The sequence below is a fragment of the Lithobates pipiens genome, unplaced genomic scaffold, assembly GCF_037356315.1.
Source record: "Lithobates pipiens isolate NorthernLeopardFrog02 unplaced genomic scaffold, aLitPip1_a1.2 Scaffold_3, whole genome shotgun sequence".
NCBI lineage: Eukaryota > Metazoa > Chordata > Amphibia > Anura > Ranidae > Lithobates > Lithobates pipiens.
The window spans coordinates 14420532-14435031 of NW_027507790.1; the positions used below are offsets into that span (position 1 = coordinate 14420532).

Consider the following 14500-nt stretch of genomic DNA (forward strand, 5'->3'; position numbering starts at 1 on the left):
AGAGGGGGACAAGACCCCCGAAGTCGGGAGAAGAGGCCGGCGGCGGGGAGGAAGAAAGCCGGACTCCTCCGCTAGCAAAAGAGCTACACACACATAGCGGAGGAGTCCGGCGAGAAGACCCCCGAAGACCCCCGGAGCTGTGCAATAAAATATTTTTTCTCTGTGTTGTGTTTTTTATTGTACTTTATTTCACAGGTGAATGGGTAGGGGTACATTGTACCCCATACTCATTCACATAGGGTGGGGGGCCGGTATCCGGGGGCCCCCTTCTTAAAGGGGGCTCCCGGATTCCGATAAGCCCCCCGCCCGCAGACCCCGACAACCAACGGCCAGGGTTGTCGGGAAGAGGCCCTTGTCCTCATCAACATGGGGACAAGGTGCTTTGGGGTGGGGGGGCCGCGCGGCCCCCCCTTCCCCAAGGCACCCCCCATGTTGAGGGCACGCGGCCTGGTACGGCTCAGGAGGGGGGGCGCGCTCGCTCGCCCCCCTTTCCTGGCCGGCCGGGTAGCGTGCTCGGACAAGGGTCTGGTGTGGACTTGGGGGGAACCCCCACGCCGATTTTTTTCGGCGTTGGGGTTCCCCTTTAAGCCCATTCCAGGCGGCGGAGCCCGCGACGTCTCCTTCGCGGGCCCCGCCTACCTGTACACGCGCTCGAAATGGGCGGATTTGCCTCCGCCTTACGTGGGCGAGTCCGTTCATTTCAAAAGTTGAGCGAACTGTTTGCCCAACCTTGTTCGTCAAACAGTCCGCTCGTGTGTGGGCAAGTCCGCTCATGCAAATTTTGAGCGGACTGTTTGATGAAACTGTTTGCCGAACAAGGTTGGGCGAACAGTCCGCCCGTGTGTACGCGGCCTTATGACACCTTGAGTTGAGTTGCCTTCCCCTGTTTTAAAGGAGTAGGGCCAAAGCTCTTTTGGGAATCACAGGAGTGCACTTTGTTCTGCACTCCTGTGAACTGCATTCAGCCAAAAAAGCCCACTGTCAGCTCACGTCACTCAGCCGCTCCAGGCTCTGGAGAGATCCCAATTTTAACCTGGACCGGCATCTGGCTCAACCTCAGCTCACTGCTGAGAGCCTGAGCCAGCAACCCCCACCCCCTCCCAGCCCAGCACTCCAATGAGCACTGGAGGGACAGAGCAGAGAGCCAATGATTGACAGTAGCTCTCTGCTCACTGAAGAATGAGAACTGAGTAATCGGGGGTCTTTAATTACTCAGTTCTCGGGTTTAGAGGTGACAGGGAACAGACACAGCATCAGATGAATGCTGCATCCACCTAGATGAGTATAAATGTTTGTATTTAATCCCCTTTACTTCTCTTTTAGCCCCTGCAGTGCAGGGGCCTTACTGCAAGGGTAGGTTTTATCTGTGTTCTGGAGTTCAGCTTTAATTACATCCATATGCTTTCCACACAGGCAGCTGGTGTTGTATAATCCAATGTCACCACTCAAATGCTTACCATGTACATCTCATGTAAAATCTTTTTTTCGTGCAATAATGGCAGGTTTATGTCTGTAGTACTCATACTCTCACAAAACAACACAGAGGATTTTTTTTGTAAATTGTTTATTGTGTTTTCCTAATTGTCTTTATTTATTGTACCATATGAAGAGAAATAACAATATCTTTAAAGGACTCTATATGTTTTAAAAATAAAAACAATTTGCAGATTATGTTGTATCTCATATAGCTTTTTTTTATGAATTTGTAGCTTGCTGCTCAAGGGGCAGATGTCATTATTAACTGCACAGGAATGCGTTCAGGGCAGCTGCAGCCTGATCCAGATTTAAAACCAGGCAGAGGGCAGATTTTGAAGGTATGTGTGTAAGAGAGATGGATAAAGCCTTTATTGCATATATCCTGCTGTTTCTCCTGTCATCTTTGAGCAAGCAACATTATGACCCATTTGCTCTTTGACTAAGAAATTAAACATAATGCTCAAGGCAACTTTTATTGCTATGAAAGATGCTATGTAGATTTTAAAGTCTGAATCTATTTTAAATCTATAAGATTATTGTTCCATATAGATATGGGAAATAACAAGAAAATGGAGTAGGTTATTCAAGCTGCAGACACTTTGAAACCAATTCTAATTATGCTTCTAGTGCCTCTACTCTGCAGGCTGCACTGTAGAAATAACTCTTGAGTGATGTCAGCTCAGTAGAAAGCTGCAAACAGAAAACAGATTTTATATATAGATTTTTCTTTATGCATGATACTTGTATTTGTATGTTTGCTGCATGAGGCAATTCTGTATAGATTAGTCTATTTTTTTTTAAGACTAGTGCTGTTAATATGTTCATATATAATATTTATCATGCCTCAGCGTTTATATATATATATATATATATATATATATATATATATATATATATTAGGGCTGTGGAAATTAAAGATTAATTCCTCGATTAATCGTTAATTTTTTTGATCGATCAAAATTCTTTTGATCGATCAAAAAAAGCGCTTAGATTTTTTCTTTCTACCCATGACCTGGCGTCCTTGCTGAGATCTAAGGAGACGTGAGAGAAGTTTATGGTCCGTGTTAATCCTTTTGATACCCGCTTGCATGACCACCTGTTTGCACAGGGGTCCATGCCATAAGGTGAGAGTGATTAGTTAGAACGGAGGTGGAGGGATTGCCGTGCTACTGTGGACAAAAAAAATTACTTACATCAGTGCTACAGTTTGAATTTAAAACTTATTTGTGTAAACTGTGAAGTTAAGTCATGGATTGTGGAAACTAACTAGTGTCGGGTGATTGTATATAGTGTATATCACATTTACCACTTACTAATGCAGAGTTGCAATGCAAGGAGATCAGTTAAAAGTAGTTGGATCTGTATGTGCGTTATAATTACACTAATTAGTAATTAATTGCTCACATGCCTGCACATTCACTGTTTAAGACCCTGTGCTTCTAATGTGCATGCATGATACTGAAGTCCTTTCACAGGTTGCACAGTAAATGAAAAAGGTCATTTTAAATACGGACACCATAGACCAGCTTTTCTCAACGTTTTTAGCACGGGGGGGCTCTCTTGAAATAGTTCTCAGATCTCAGAAGAACCACTACTAACATTATTATTTCTACTTCCCATGGTATATTGTTATCAGTAAGTTTTAGAAATGTTTATATACAAGAAGAAATATGATGGTATACCCAAAGTATTTGACATCCAGGGCTGATCATTTTCAACACCCTTTTGCACTACATGACAAATATTTATTCTAGTAGTGACCATAAAACTTATAATAATAATGGGCAACAAACCCAAAGACAGTAAAAATTATAGTGTTATCATACTCTAGTATCTAGTAGTCAGTGTGTTGTCCTCTTTAGATTTATGGTCAGTGGAAAATTGGTCTCTGTTACATTGGTAATAAGTATAGACGGGAAATCAGTTCACCACCAGTGCTGACTTGACAAGGACCCTCTAGCAACCTCTGAGGGTACAACAGAACCCTGGTTGAGAAAGGATGCCATACACCAGCCACCTAGGGGAGACCAGAAAAGTAACATATTCTTGAGTAGGTAAACCTGAAAGGTTCATACCCTTCTCTGATATATCTAAAACTAAAGAAAAAGGTTTTGGCTTTGACAAAAGTTAAATTTTTCAGTGTACTGGCACATTCGAAACCTCTAGGCCAGGGGTAGGCAACCTTTTGAGCACAATGTGCTGAAAAATGTTTTCAAAGAAAGGATTTTTTATAAAGTAAATGCTGTAAAGTACTTGAGTAGTCAGAAATTAACATCCTGCAACTGCACACCTCAGATCAGCCCCAATTCCTGCTCCTTCATACCCCCAATCTCTGTCCCCCCTGCAAATCTGTTTCACCACTGTAACCACCTGGACATCTTCCCTACCACTGTAACCCCCTGCGCATCTGCCTCACTACTGTAACCCTTTGCACATCTGCCCTACCACTGTAACCCTCTGCACATCTGCCCCCCCAATGTAACCCCCTGCACATCTACCCACCACTGTACCACCCTGCACATCTACCCCACCTCTGTACCCCCCTGCTCATCTGTCCCACCAATACACCTCATTTCATATCTGTCCCACTGCTCTACCCCCCTGCTTTTCTGTCCCACCACTGAACCCCCTTCTCATCTGCCCCAACACTGAACCCCCTTACTCATCTGTCCCACCACTGTAACCCCCTGCTCGTGTGTTCCACCGATGTACCTCCTTTCCCCTCTGCACATCTTTCCCACCTCTGTACCCCCCCTGCTCTTCTGCCCAACCACTGTAACCCCCTGCTCATCTGTCCCGCAAATGCACCTCCTTTCACATCTGCCCAACCGCTTTACCCCCTGCTCATCTCTACCACCACGGTAACCCCCTTATCATCTGGCCCAACACTGAACCACCCCCTGCTCATCTGTCCCATGACTGTACCCCCCTGCTTTTCTGTCCCACCACTGAATCCCCTTCTCATCTTCCCCACTGTTGTACATCTGCTGCACCGCCGTATCCCCATCCTTTTCTGTCTCACTAATGAATCACTTTCTCATCTGTCCTAACATTGAACTCATGTGCTCATCTGCCGCACCACTGTAACCTGCTTTCTCATGTGCCCCACCAATGTACCTCCTTCACATCTGTCTCACCTCTGAACCCCCTGCTCTCCTGCCCTGCTTTTCTGTCCCACCACTGAATCTGCCATCTGCCATCACTGTACCCCCTGCTCATCTGTCCCACTGCTGAACCCCCTTCTCACCTCTTCCACCACTGTACCTCCCTGCTCATCTGTTCCACCGCTGTACCCTCTTCTCATCTATGATATGCGTGATATGCAGAATGGTGGAAGGAAGCAGAGATGAGACACATATACCTCTTCTGGCACACTCATCCTGCTGATCCATCTCTCACATCCAGCCCACGTGCTTATAGGTGATATACTGTATGTGATGTCACATACAAGCATCTGGAATGGATGTGTAATGATGAGCTCGGGTCAGGGGTATTTTCTGAAAGCAGTGGGCCTATATGCAGGGTCATAAGTTGGGCCCCAGCAGCTGAGAAAAAGTGCAGCGCTCTGTGCTGCAGCAAAAGTTGGGTGTGATTTTCATTCTGCTGATTACTGGCTGTGGCTTAAAGGGGCACAGAGTGCAGCAGTTCAGTAGAAAGTGACGCAATGATTCAGCAATAATTTCAACAAAGTTCCCAGAAGCTCAACAGTAATTCCACAAAACTGGGACATTTACCTAAGCGAATACGGACTCCATAGACGGTGAGAGGGAGGGATTTGCACCATCCAATCCGCTGGACCCGGTTTTGACTGACATCTGCAAACTAAAGGCCACGGCTGGGTTATAGCCATCTGCCCTTTATGCTTGCTATCTGGTAAGCAGATCTTTACTGAGGCTGGGCACTCTCCTGTTTATACATAATCACTGTGGTTACACTGTGGTGTCACTGACGCTTCCCTGTACTGCTGATGGGAAGTGAGTTGAGTGCCGGCAAAAGAGGCTTTTTGTGCCGCTTGCGGAACCAGTGCTGGGGGTTGCCTACTTCAGGAGACATGGCTCATCAGTGGGCACATAAATTATGATAGTTGCAAATATATTGTGGGAATTTCCCTTGTGGCCTTCATTCCAGGAAAACCCACAAAGCTCCACCCGCTGAATTTTTTCAATATACTCAACTTCGACACTGGGTGTCCTCTCTGCAATTTAATTCCGATTTCCCCTTTAAAAAAACAGCATTCGGCCTTTCCTGCCTTTGCTCCCTGGCACCATCACACAAGTCTATTCCTCTCTCAAAGCATTATATTGTTCTGCTGCCGCCTCCTATTCCCAGTCTCGGTGGGAACCTGATTTGGTGGCATCCATTGACCCCGAGGAGTGGAGTAGAGCCTGGTCTTGCGTCGCAAATTGCTCCTTTTTACACGACTACATTGGAGGCTGCCTACAAGGTTCTCTTGAGGTGGTATTGGGTTCCGGCCCGTATAGCCAGGGCAAAGCCATCCTATAGCGACGGATGCTTCAGGGGCTGTGGACATCTCAGGGAAACATTATCCACACCTGGTGGTCTTGTCTTGGTTTATGGGGTTCTGGTCCAGGGTCTTTGGGCTCCTTCAAACCTTATTCCATATATCCATGCATAAGGATGCCAAATTGGCTTTGCTGCTTTGTCCAGATTGGGGTCTATATTTGTACCAACAAAAACTGGCAACTCACCTGTTTATTGTCTGTTTATTGCCGAAAAAGGGAGCCATTGCCAGAGCCTGGAAGAAACTTGCTCTTTAAAATGGGCCTGTTCTTGGTTCATCCATTGATATTCTGTGTAATTTTATGTCTCTCACCTGACCCCCCCCCCCCCCCCCGCACGCATGCGTAAACTGTTGAGCTGCACCTGTGCATTTTTTTCAATAAAAAATGATTGTACCAGAAATATATTGTGTGACATAGCTGTTATATGTTTTAGGTTCTTGCTCCTTGGATGAAACACTTTATTTTAACTCATGATCTAGCGACGGGGGTATATACCACACCATACATTATTCCTGGGTGAGTGTAGTAGGCTAAAACTGGCTATCCTTTAAATTCATGTGCCTTAATCAAATACAGTATGTCTTATGGTGGAAGTCATGCAATAGTTACATAATTCACCATATTTAGTATACCGTATGTACAGGTCTCAGATGGTCACCCTGGGAGGAATTTACCAGCTAGGGAACTGGAATGAGGAGGATATGTTCGATGATCATAAATGGATTTGGGAAAGCTGCTGTGAGCTGGTTCCTAGTCTTAAGGTGAGATGAGAATGATAATCTTTCAGTTCATTACGATCTGTAATTTAACAACAGTGCCTAATATTCACACAGTTAGCCAATTAAAGTTAAAGTGGTAATAAAGTATTTTTTATTTTTTTTTACCTACAAGTAAGCTTATAATAAAGCTTACCTGTAGATAAAATGAATATCTCCTAAACGTGCACCATTTAGGAGAATTTCTGCTTTAAGACGGCACAGTGGTGTAGTGGTTAGCACTCTCACCTAGCAGTAAAAAGGGTCGCTGGTTCAAATCCCAACCACGACACTACCTGCCTGGAGTTTGCATGGTCTCCCTTTGCCTGCGTGGGTTTCCTCCCGGTACTCTAGTTTCCTCCCACACTCCAAAGACATGCAGGTAGGTTAATTGGCTTCTGTCCAAAACTGGCCCTAGTATATGAATGGGGACCTTAGATTGTGGGCTCCTTGAGGGTAGGGACCGATGTGAGTGTGCAATGTTCAGGGTGGACACTCACTCAGGATGGACTGGTGTCTTTATTCAACCTTACTAACTATGAAACTAAGTACATGTATACAATAAAATACTTTACAATATATTGTACCCTGAAATATCAGAAATTCAGATATAAGGCTCCCTTAAGGTAGAACTTCACCCTCCCCCCCATGCGTCCCCTCCCCTTACCTCTTATTTTAAAAATACATACTCTCTCACACAGAGTCGCTCCGCTGCGATTTACTGTTCAGATGACATAGCCCAGGTCCCTCTTTGTGTGCCAATCTCGCAGCGTTCTGGGAGATGTGGTGTGAGAATCCCGGAATAATTTTTTTTATTTCTATTAAAGTGGACCTTTACCCATAATAACTTGATAAAAAAGAATGTTCTTTAGCAAGGAACATACATTCCACATAATAATTATGCTACCAAAGTTAGTGTGTGCTGCTAATTTATTCCATCATTGCTCCTGTTTCCTCTTGCCGGTGGCTGCCATTTTGCTGAAGCCCAGAGCCTTTGAACAGCAGTAAATCATAAAGCAGAACTAAGCCCATCGATTTAATGGTTCCTGGAATGTGGGGATTGCTAACTGTGTCCTCCACCAAATGGTCAAAGCATCAAATGGCTGGTGTCATAACTGATCACATGGGCAGCACCATGGGAGTTGCATATCAAACAGCTTCAAAGGCTGTAAAGGATAGGAGGGTTTAATTCTGCTTTAAGGCTGTCAGCAGATCTGCTTATACAAACCCACCAGTGTCTAAAAATAGAGAGCAACTGAGCATGTGTACAGTAGGGTGAGACAGTGTATTACTGGATTTAAAACCATATAGACACTTATTTTTTATGTTTTAGATAGCTATACCTGCAAAAGGAGCCAAACTGAAGTAACCTAGCAGGACTTAATTTTCTGACTAAAGCTCCACTTTAAGTTCCTTTTTTACAACATACAGAATGCAAAGATCGTGCATGACTGGACAGGACTGAGACCTTCACGAAGTAAAGTGAGGCTGGAGAGAGAGCCCTTTGTCTCGGGACCAGTTAAGAGTGAGGTAAGTGCATCTAATATTATATGTTAGATTTCAGCTTCTACACATTTTGACAAACACAAGATATCAACATGAAAAGCTCCTATGATATGTTATACCAGCCATTCTCAAACAGGGTCTTTCTAGAAATTGCTAGGGGTTTCCTTTGAGTTTTGGATGATTGACCTCCCATTTGATGGTGTCTGCATAGTTCCAGGGCCAACGCAACTTGGCAGAGTCATTGGAATGACATCAATGATCCTTTTAGCCAACAGTAAAGTTAGCTGCCAACCCCCCAAAGTAAAATTTACTGTCAGGACCCCAAAACTTACAAAAAACAAAATTTTTTTGCTGGCAAAAAACATGGAATTTACTGGCAGAGCCACATTCTTTATTGGCACTGCAAAAAAGTACCTACAATACCTGTTTTCAGTGCTAAACAGTGCAAAGATCAATATTTAAACTATAAACGTAGTTAGTGCTATTAGCAATGTGTTTAAGTTACACAAAAGTCAAAGAACATATTATTCCATTTACATGGTACAGGAGGGGGCCAGAGTCTGTGTGAACATGGTACAGGGGTCAGAGGCTGTGTGGACATGGTACAGGGGTCAGAGGCTGTGCGGACATGGTACAAAGGGGGTCAGAGGCTGTGCGGGCATGGTACAGGAGGGGGTCAGAGGCTGTGCGGGCATGGTACAGGAGGGGGTCAGAGGCTGTGCGGCCATGGTACAGGGGTCAGAGGCTGTGCAGACATCTTACAGGGGTCAGAGGCTGTGCAGACATGGTACAGGGGTCAGAGGCTGTGCGGACATGGTACATGAGTCAGAGGCTGTGGGGACATGGTACAGGGTCAGAGGCTATGCGGACATGGTACAAAGGGGGTCAGTGGCTGTGCGGACATGGTACAGGAGGGGGGCAGAGGCTGTGTGGACATGGTACAGGAGGGGGCCAGATGCTGTGTAGACATGGTACAGGGGTCAGAGGCTGCGTGGACATGGTACAGGGTCAGAGGCTGTGCGGCCATGGTACAGGGGTCAGAGGCTGTGCAGACATCTTACAGGGGTCAGAGCCTGTGCAGACATGGTACAGGGGTCAGAGGCTGTGCGGACATGGTACATGGGTCAGAAGCTGTGGGGACATGGTACAGGGTCAGAGGCTGTGCGGACATGGTACATGGGTCAGAGGCTGTGCAGACATCTTACAGGGATCAGAGGCTATGCAGACATGGTACAAAGGGGGTCAGAGGCTGTGTGGACATGGTACAGGAGGGGGGCAGAGGCTGTGTGGACATGGTACAGGAGGGGGCCAGATGCTGTGTGGACATGGTACAGGGGTCAGAGGCTGCGCGGACATGGTACAGGGGTCAGAGGATGCGCCAACATGGTACAGGGGTCAGAGGCTGCGCCAACATGGTACAGGGGTCAGAGGCTGCGCCAACATGGTACAGGGGTCAGAGGCTGTGCGGCCATGGTACAGGGGTCAGAGGCTGTGTGGCCATGGTACAGGGGTCAGAGGCTGTGTGGCCATGGTACAGGGGTCAGAGGCTGTGCAGACATCTTACAGGGGTCAGAGGCTGTGCAGACATGGTACAGGGGTCAGAGGCTGTGCGGACATGGTACATGGGTCAGAGGCTGTGGGGACATGGTACATGGGTCAGAGGCTGTGCGGACATGGTACATGGGTCAGAGGCTGTGGGGACATGGTACAGGGTCAGAGGCTGTGCGGACATGGTACAGGGGTCAGAGGCTATGCAGACATCTTACAGGGATCAGAGGCTGTGTGGACATGGTTCAGGAGGGGGTCTGTGTCTGTGTAGATGGCTCAGCTCCTGCTCAGTCACTCTGTCTATCTGTCCTCCCTCCTCCTCCAAACTTGGCTCAGTATAGGTAGGTCAGCACAATACACCTCACAATACACAAAAAGGTGACATTCTGACCAGTGCTCTAAGCCCTTGTACACATGGTCGGACATTCCAACCACAAAATCCATCAGATTTTTTCTGATGGATTTTGTCCGAAACTGGTGTTGCATACACACGGTCGGACAAAGTTGTCAGAAAATCTGATCATTTGGAACGTGATGACGTTCATTCGTTACGACTACGTTCAGGCTAGTAGCCAATAGCTTTGGTCTCGTAATTTGATCTGAGCATGCGTGGCACTTTGTCCGATCGGAATTCTCTACAAACGATCAGACAAAGTCTGATCGGATCATTTTATCAGAAAATGTTATATCAACCTCTCAAACTTTGTTGGTCGGACATTCAGACGGAAAAAGTCAGATGGAGCCCACGCACAGTCGGATTATCCGAAAACATGGTCCGAACGGACATTTTCCGTCGGAATGTCCGACCGTGTGTACAACGGCTAAGGGGGCACTCTTCCGACTGCCAACTAATATAATAGATGTTTTTCTCACTGACCTCCAATGAATTGTTTTTTTATGGGTTCCAAAAGACCTGACGACTATTTTGAGGGTTCCGGAGGAGTAAAAAGGTTGGGAATGGCTGCTTTATACACTTATGCCATCTGATCTCCTGGCAGTTTTTTTTAAGCTGTCTGTGACATCATTTGGAAAAATTTCCAAAGTTCCTGTTTGAAGTGTACCATTCACCGGTAAAATAAGTGAAGGGATATTTTACTAAGGTGGTTACACACAGATGTAAAAAATTACATATTATTATCAACCATTCTTCATTGGTATTTTATGGTTTTCTGTGTCACTGTTAGGGAAATGTCCCCTCACGTTCCGTCACAGGTGGCACAGTAAACACAACAGGAAGTGAGGGGAAATTATTATAACAAAGACACAGACCGTAGTAAAAAAAGAAAAAAAAGGACAGATGATCTAAGCCTCCTGTACTCTAAAAAGTTACACAAACCCTATACACCATTTTGCTGAAAGTTGGAGCAAAGCAAACAAGCAAATATGAAGTTCTTATCTACAACAACAAATATCTTTCAAATCAAACAGTGATTCTGATCTGGCAACAATTCCCCTTTTGCTCTATTTTTGGCTCTAGTATTCATTCTGCTATTTCTTATGTTCTGACCTATGTTATGTATTTTTTTTCCCCATGCCATTTGCACATAATTATCCATCTCTTGATTTAATCTCTCTTTGTTTCTACACTCTCCATATGGAGAACCTTGGATTTATGTGCAGGTAAAGTTATCCATATACAGTATGTCAGATTGTAATCAGACATGCAGGCAGAGTGTTGGAATGGAAATTAAAGGGATGCAGAAAAAAAAAAATTCTCAGGAAGGTAGAAAGTGGTATGAGATTTTCATTAAGTTCCTGGTCCAAACTATTCAGTCATATCTGGCAGAACGAAGGTAGTGGTGGTACAGTAGTTTGGTGGTACAACGATTTGGCTGAAGTCTTTTGGAAGCCTTTCAAGCAGGGGTATCCAAACTGCGGCCTAGGGGCCGGATGCTGCCCATTGCTTGCCTTTATCCGGCTCTTGGTGCAATATTCCTTTCACAGGTACAAGGCACTATTCCTTTCACAGATACAAGGCTTTATTCCTTCCACAGATACAAGGCTTTATTCCTTCCACAGATACAAGGCTTTATTCCTTCCACAGATACAAGACCCTATTCCTTCCACAGATACAAGACACTATTCCTTCCACAGATACAAGACTCTATTCCTTCCACAGATACAAGACACTATTCCTTCCACAGATACAAGACACTATTCCTTCCACAGATACAAGACACTATTCCTTCCACAGATACAAGACACTATTCCTTCCACAGATACAAGACTCTATTCCTTCCACAGATACAAGACACTATTCCTTCCACAGATACAAGACACTATTCCTTCCACAGATACAAGACACTATTCCTTCCACAGATACAAGACACTATTCCTTCCACAGATACAAGGCACTATTCCTTCTATTGACACCAACAAAGGGGCAAAATTCCGGTTAATGACAACAGTGGGGCACTAATCTTCAAACTGACACCAATGATGGAGCACTAATTCTCCCACTGACACCAACATTGGGGTACTTTTCCTCCCACTGACACCAATGATGGGGCACTATTCCTCTTACTTATCACAATGAATTGGCACTATTCCTCCCACTGACACCAATGATTGGGGCACTATTCCTCCCACCAGTGCCAATGACGGGGCACTATTCCTCCCACCGACGCCAATGACGGGGCACTATTCCTCCCACCGACGCCAATGACGGGGCACTATTCCTCCCACCGACGCCAATGAAGGGGCACTATTCCTCCCACCGACGCCAATAACGGGGCACTATTCCTCCCACCGACGCCAATGACGGGGCACTATTCTTCCCACCGACGCCAATGAAGGGGCACTATTCCTCCCACCGACGCCAATGACGGGGCACTATTCCTCTCACCGACGCCAATGACAGGGCACTATTCCTCCCACCGACGCCAATGACGGGGCACTATTCCTCCCACCGACGCCAATGACAGGGCTCTTTTCCTCCCACTGATGCCAATGATGGCGCAGTATTCCTCCCACTGACACCAGCGATAGGGCACTATTTCTCCCTCCTAATACCAAAGATGCATTGTTTAATCCCACCAACACCAGGATAATTTCTACTCCCAATGGTCACAGTCTGGCCCCCATAAATTCTGGAGGACAGTAAACTGGCTCTTTGTTTAGAAAGTTTGGAGACCCCTGTTTTAAAGCGATTGTTTCTCTTTTCTCATGATATACCAGTATATCCTCCGTACAGAAAAGGTATACAGTATGTTATCTTTAGAATATACTTAGACAATGAAGTGTGCCTAGAATTTGAGAAGTTCTGTGTAAATTTCCAGCCTATTATTCTTGAATAATAATAATTTTGTTCTTAGTAATGGCAGTTAATTGCTATTTATTGTAAGAAATTATTCCATCATATGATCTGTTTGATAGAAGTTGTTTCTTTTAATATAAAAAGAAAGCATGGGAGCATTGAATATCTTAAAAAACATATCTAGTAACATTTACTGAAACATTGTTTTTCATTCACAGCTCATACATAATTATGGCCATGGCGGATATGGTCTTACCATCCACTGGGGATGCGCACGGGAGGCGGCTCGGTTATTTGGGAAAATTGTAGATGAGAAGAAATCCAGATTTCCCAAGTCTTCGCTATGAAAGTGATTGAAAAGCATTGCATTCACTAAAATGTCAGGATTGTTCCTCTAACCTTCCAGGTTTTGAGAAGAGACTTTGTTAAGATGATTAATACATCATTAATGCTAGATTGTTAGATACAGGGAATTGGATAATTCAGTAGCTCAGCCTAGACACAACAGTTAACAAATAAAACAGTGTTCCATAGATTACCCACATCTTTATTTAGAATACAAATTATCCTGGAAAATTATTTTTCTCTTACTCTTTCCCAACCCTGATTATTTTTGTGAGAAAATGTTGGCAATAAATCATGTACCTTGATTTTGCATTGGAGGCAAAGCAGTTATGGTTGTGTTTTTGTGATTTTTTTTTTTTTAAGCCAAACACTAAATTCTAGCAGATGTTTGTGATAACTTTTTTAGAAGCATAACTACAGAATGGTATTTGGATTGCATTTGTAACATGTTTCCATCTGAGCTTGTTGTGGGTCATTGTAGAGATAATGCAAATGCAATCCCAGCTGTCCAAATGAACTTTCACTATATACACACAAATTATTTTGGCTCAAGGCAAAAACAACCTTATTAAAGTGAAACTGAACATCATCTGGGGTGAAGATGATGTCTTTTAAGACAAAACACATCAAGATGCTCTGCTGAAGTCACTGTTTTATTCCAAAAGCGCTTTTTTTTTTTATCTACTAAAATAATTTTTGTAGCTCTTTGACCCTGCTGGACAGGATTCTCCTCTTATGGAAAAGCTACTACAACACTAAATCGCTGTACGGGCGCCACATCAGTGTGGATTGGACACATGCCGGATGTCTATTTCTTTGATGTAAGTGGATAAATGCACCTGTAATCCATTGAATGCAACTGGTTCTAACCTGGAGGCGCCTGTTCTCTCTTTTTTTGCATATCCTGGAGTCTGCTCTCAACTTCTCTCTGAAGGCTTGCCCTGGTGTATGGGCTTATTGCAAATTATATACAGGTCTTTTCCTCATTTCCCCTTTATTTTCAGTCTCTACCCCTCTCCATTTATGTAAAAATATTTCATAACAAGGACAAAATTGATGGACTTTTTTATCGTGCACAAGTGTCAGCGCCA

The 14500-nt window shown here is 44.7% G+C and overlaps 1 protein-coding gene across 5 annotated transcripts in view; it reads left to right on the plus strand.

Moving 5' to 3' along the window:
- DAO (D-amino acid oxidase) overlaps window positions 1-13726 on the plus strand; it is a 53160-nt gene extending 39434 nt beyond the window's left edge. For all 5 annotated transcript variants that reach the window (XM_077461297.1, XM_077461296.1, XM_077461298.1 and 2 more), the window contains exons 7-11: window positions 1710-1814; window positions 6433-6515; window positions 6643-6760; window positions 8186-8284; window positions 13283-13726. In XM_077461297.1, coding sequence (XP_077317423.1) covers window positions 1710-1814; window positions 6433-6515; window positions 6643-6760; window positions 8186-8284; window positions 13283-13411 — 534 coding nt within the window. In that variant the 3' untranslated portion in view covers window positions 13412-13726. The remainder of the gene's footprint in view (window positions 1-1709; window positions 1815-6432; window positions 6516-6642; window positions 6761-8185; window positions 8285-13282) is intronic.
- Window positions 13727-14500: the final 774 nt, after the last annotated feature.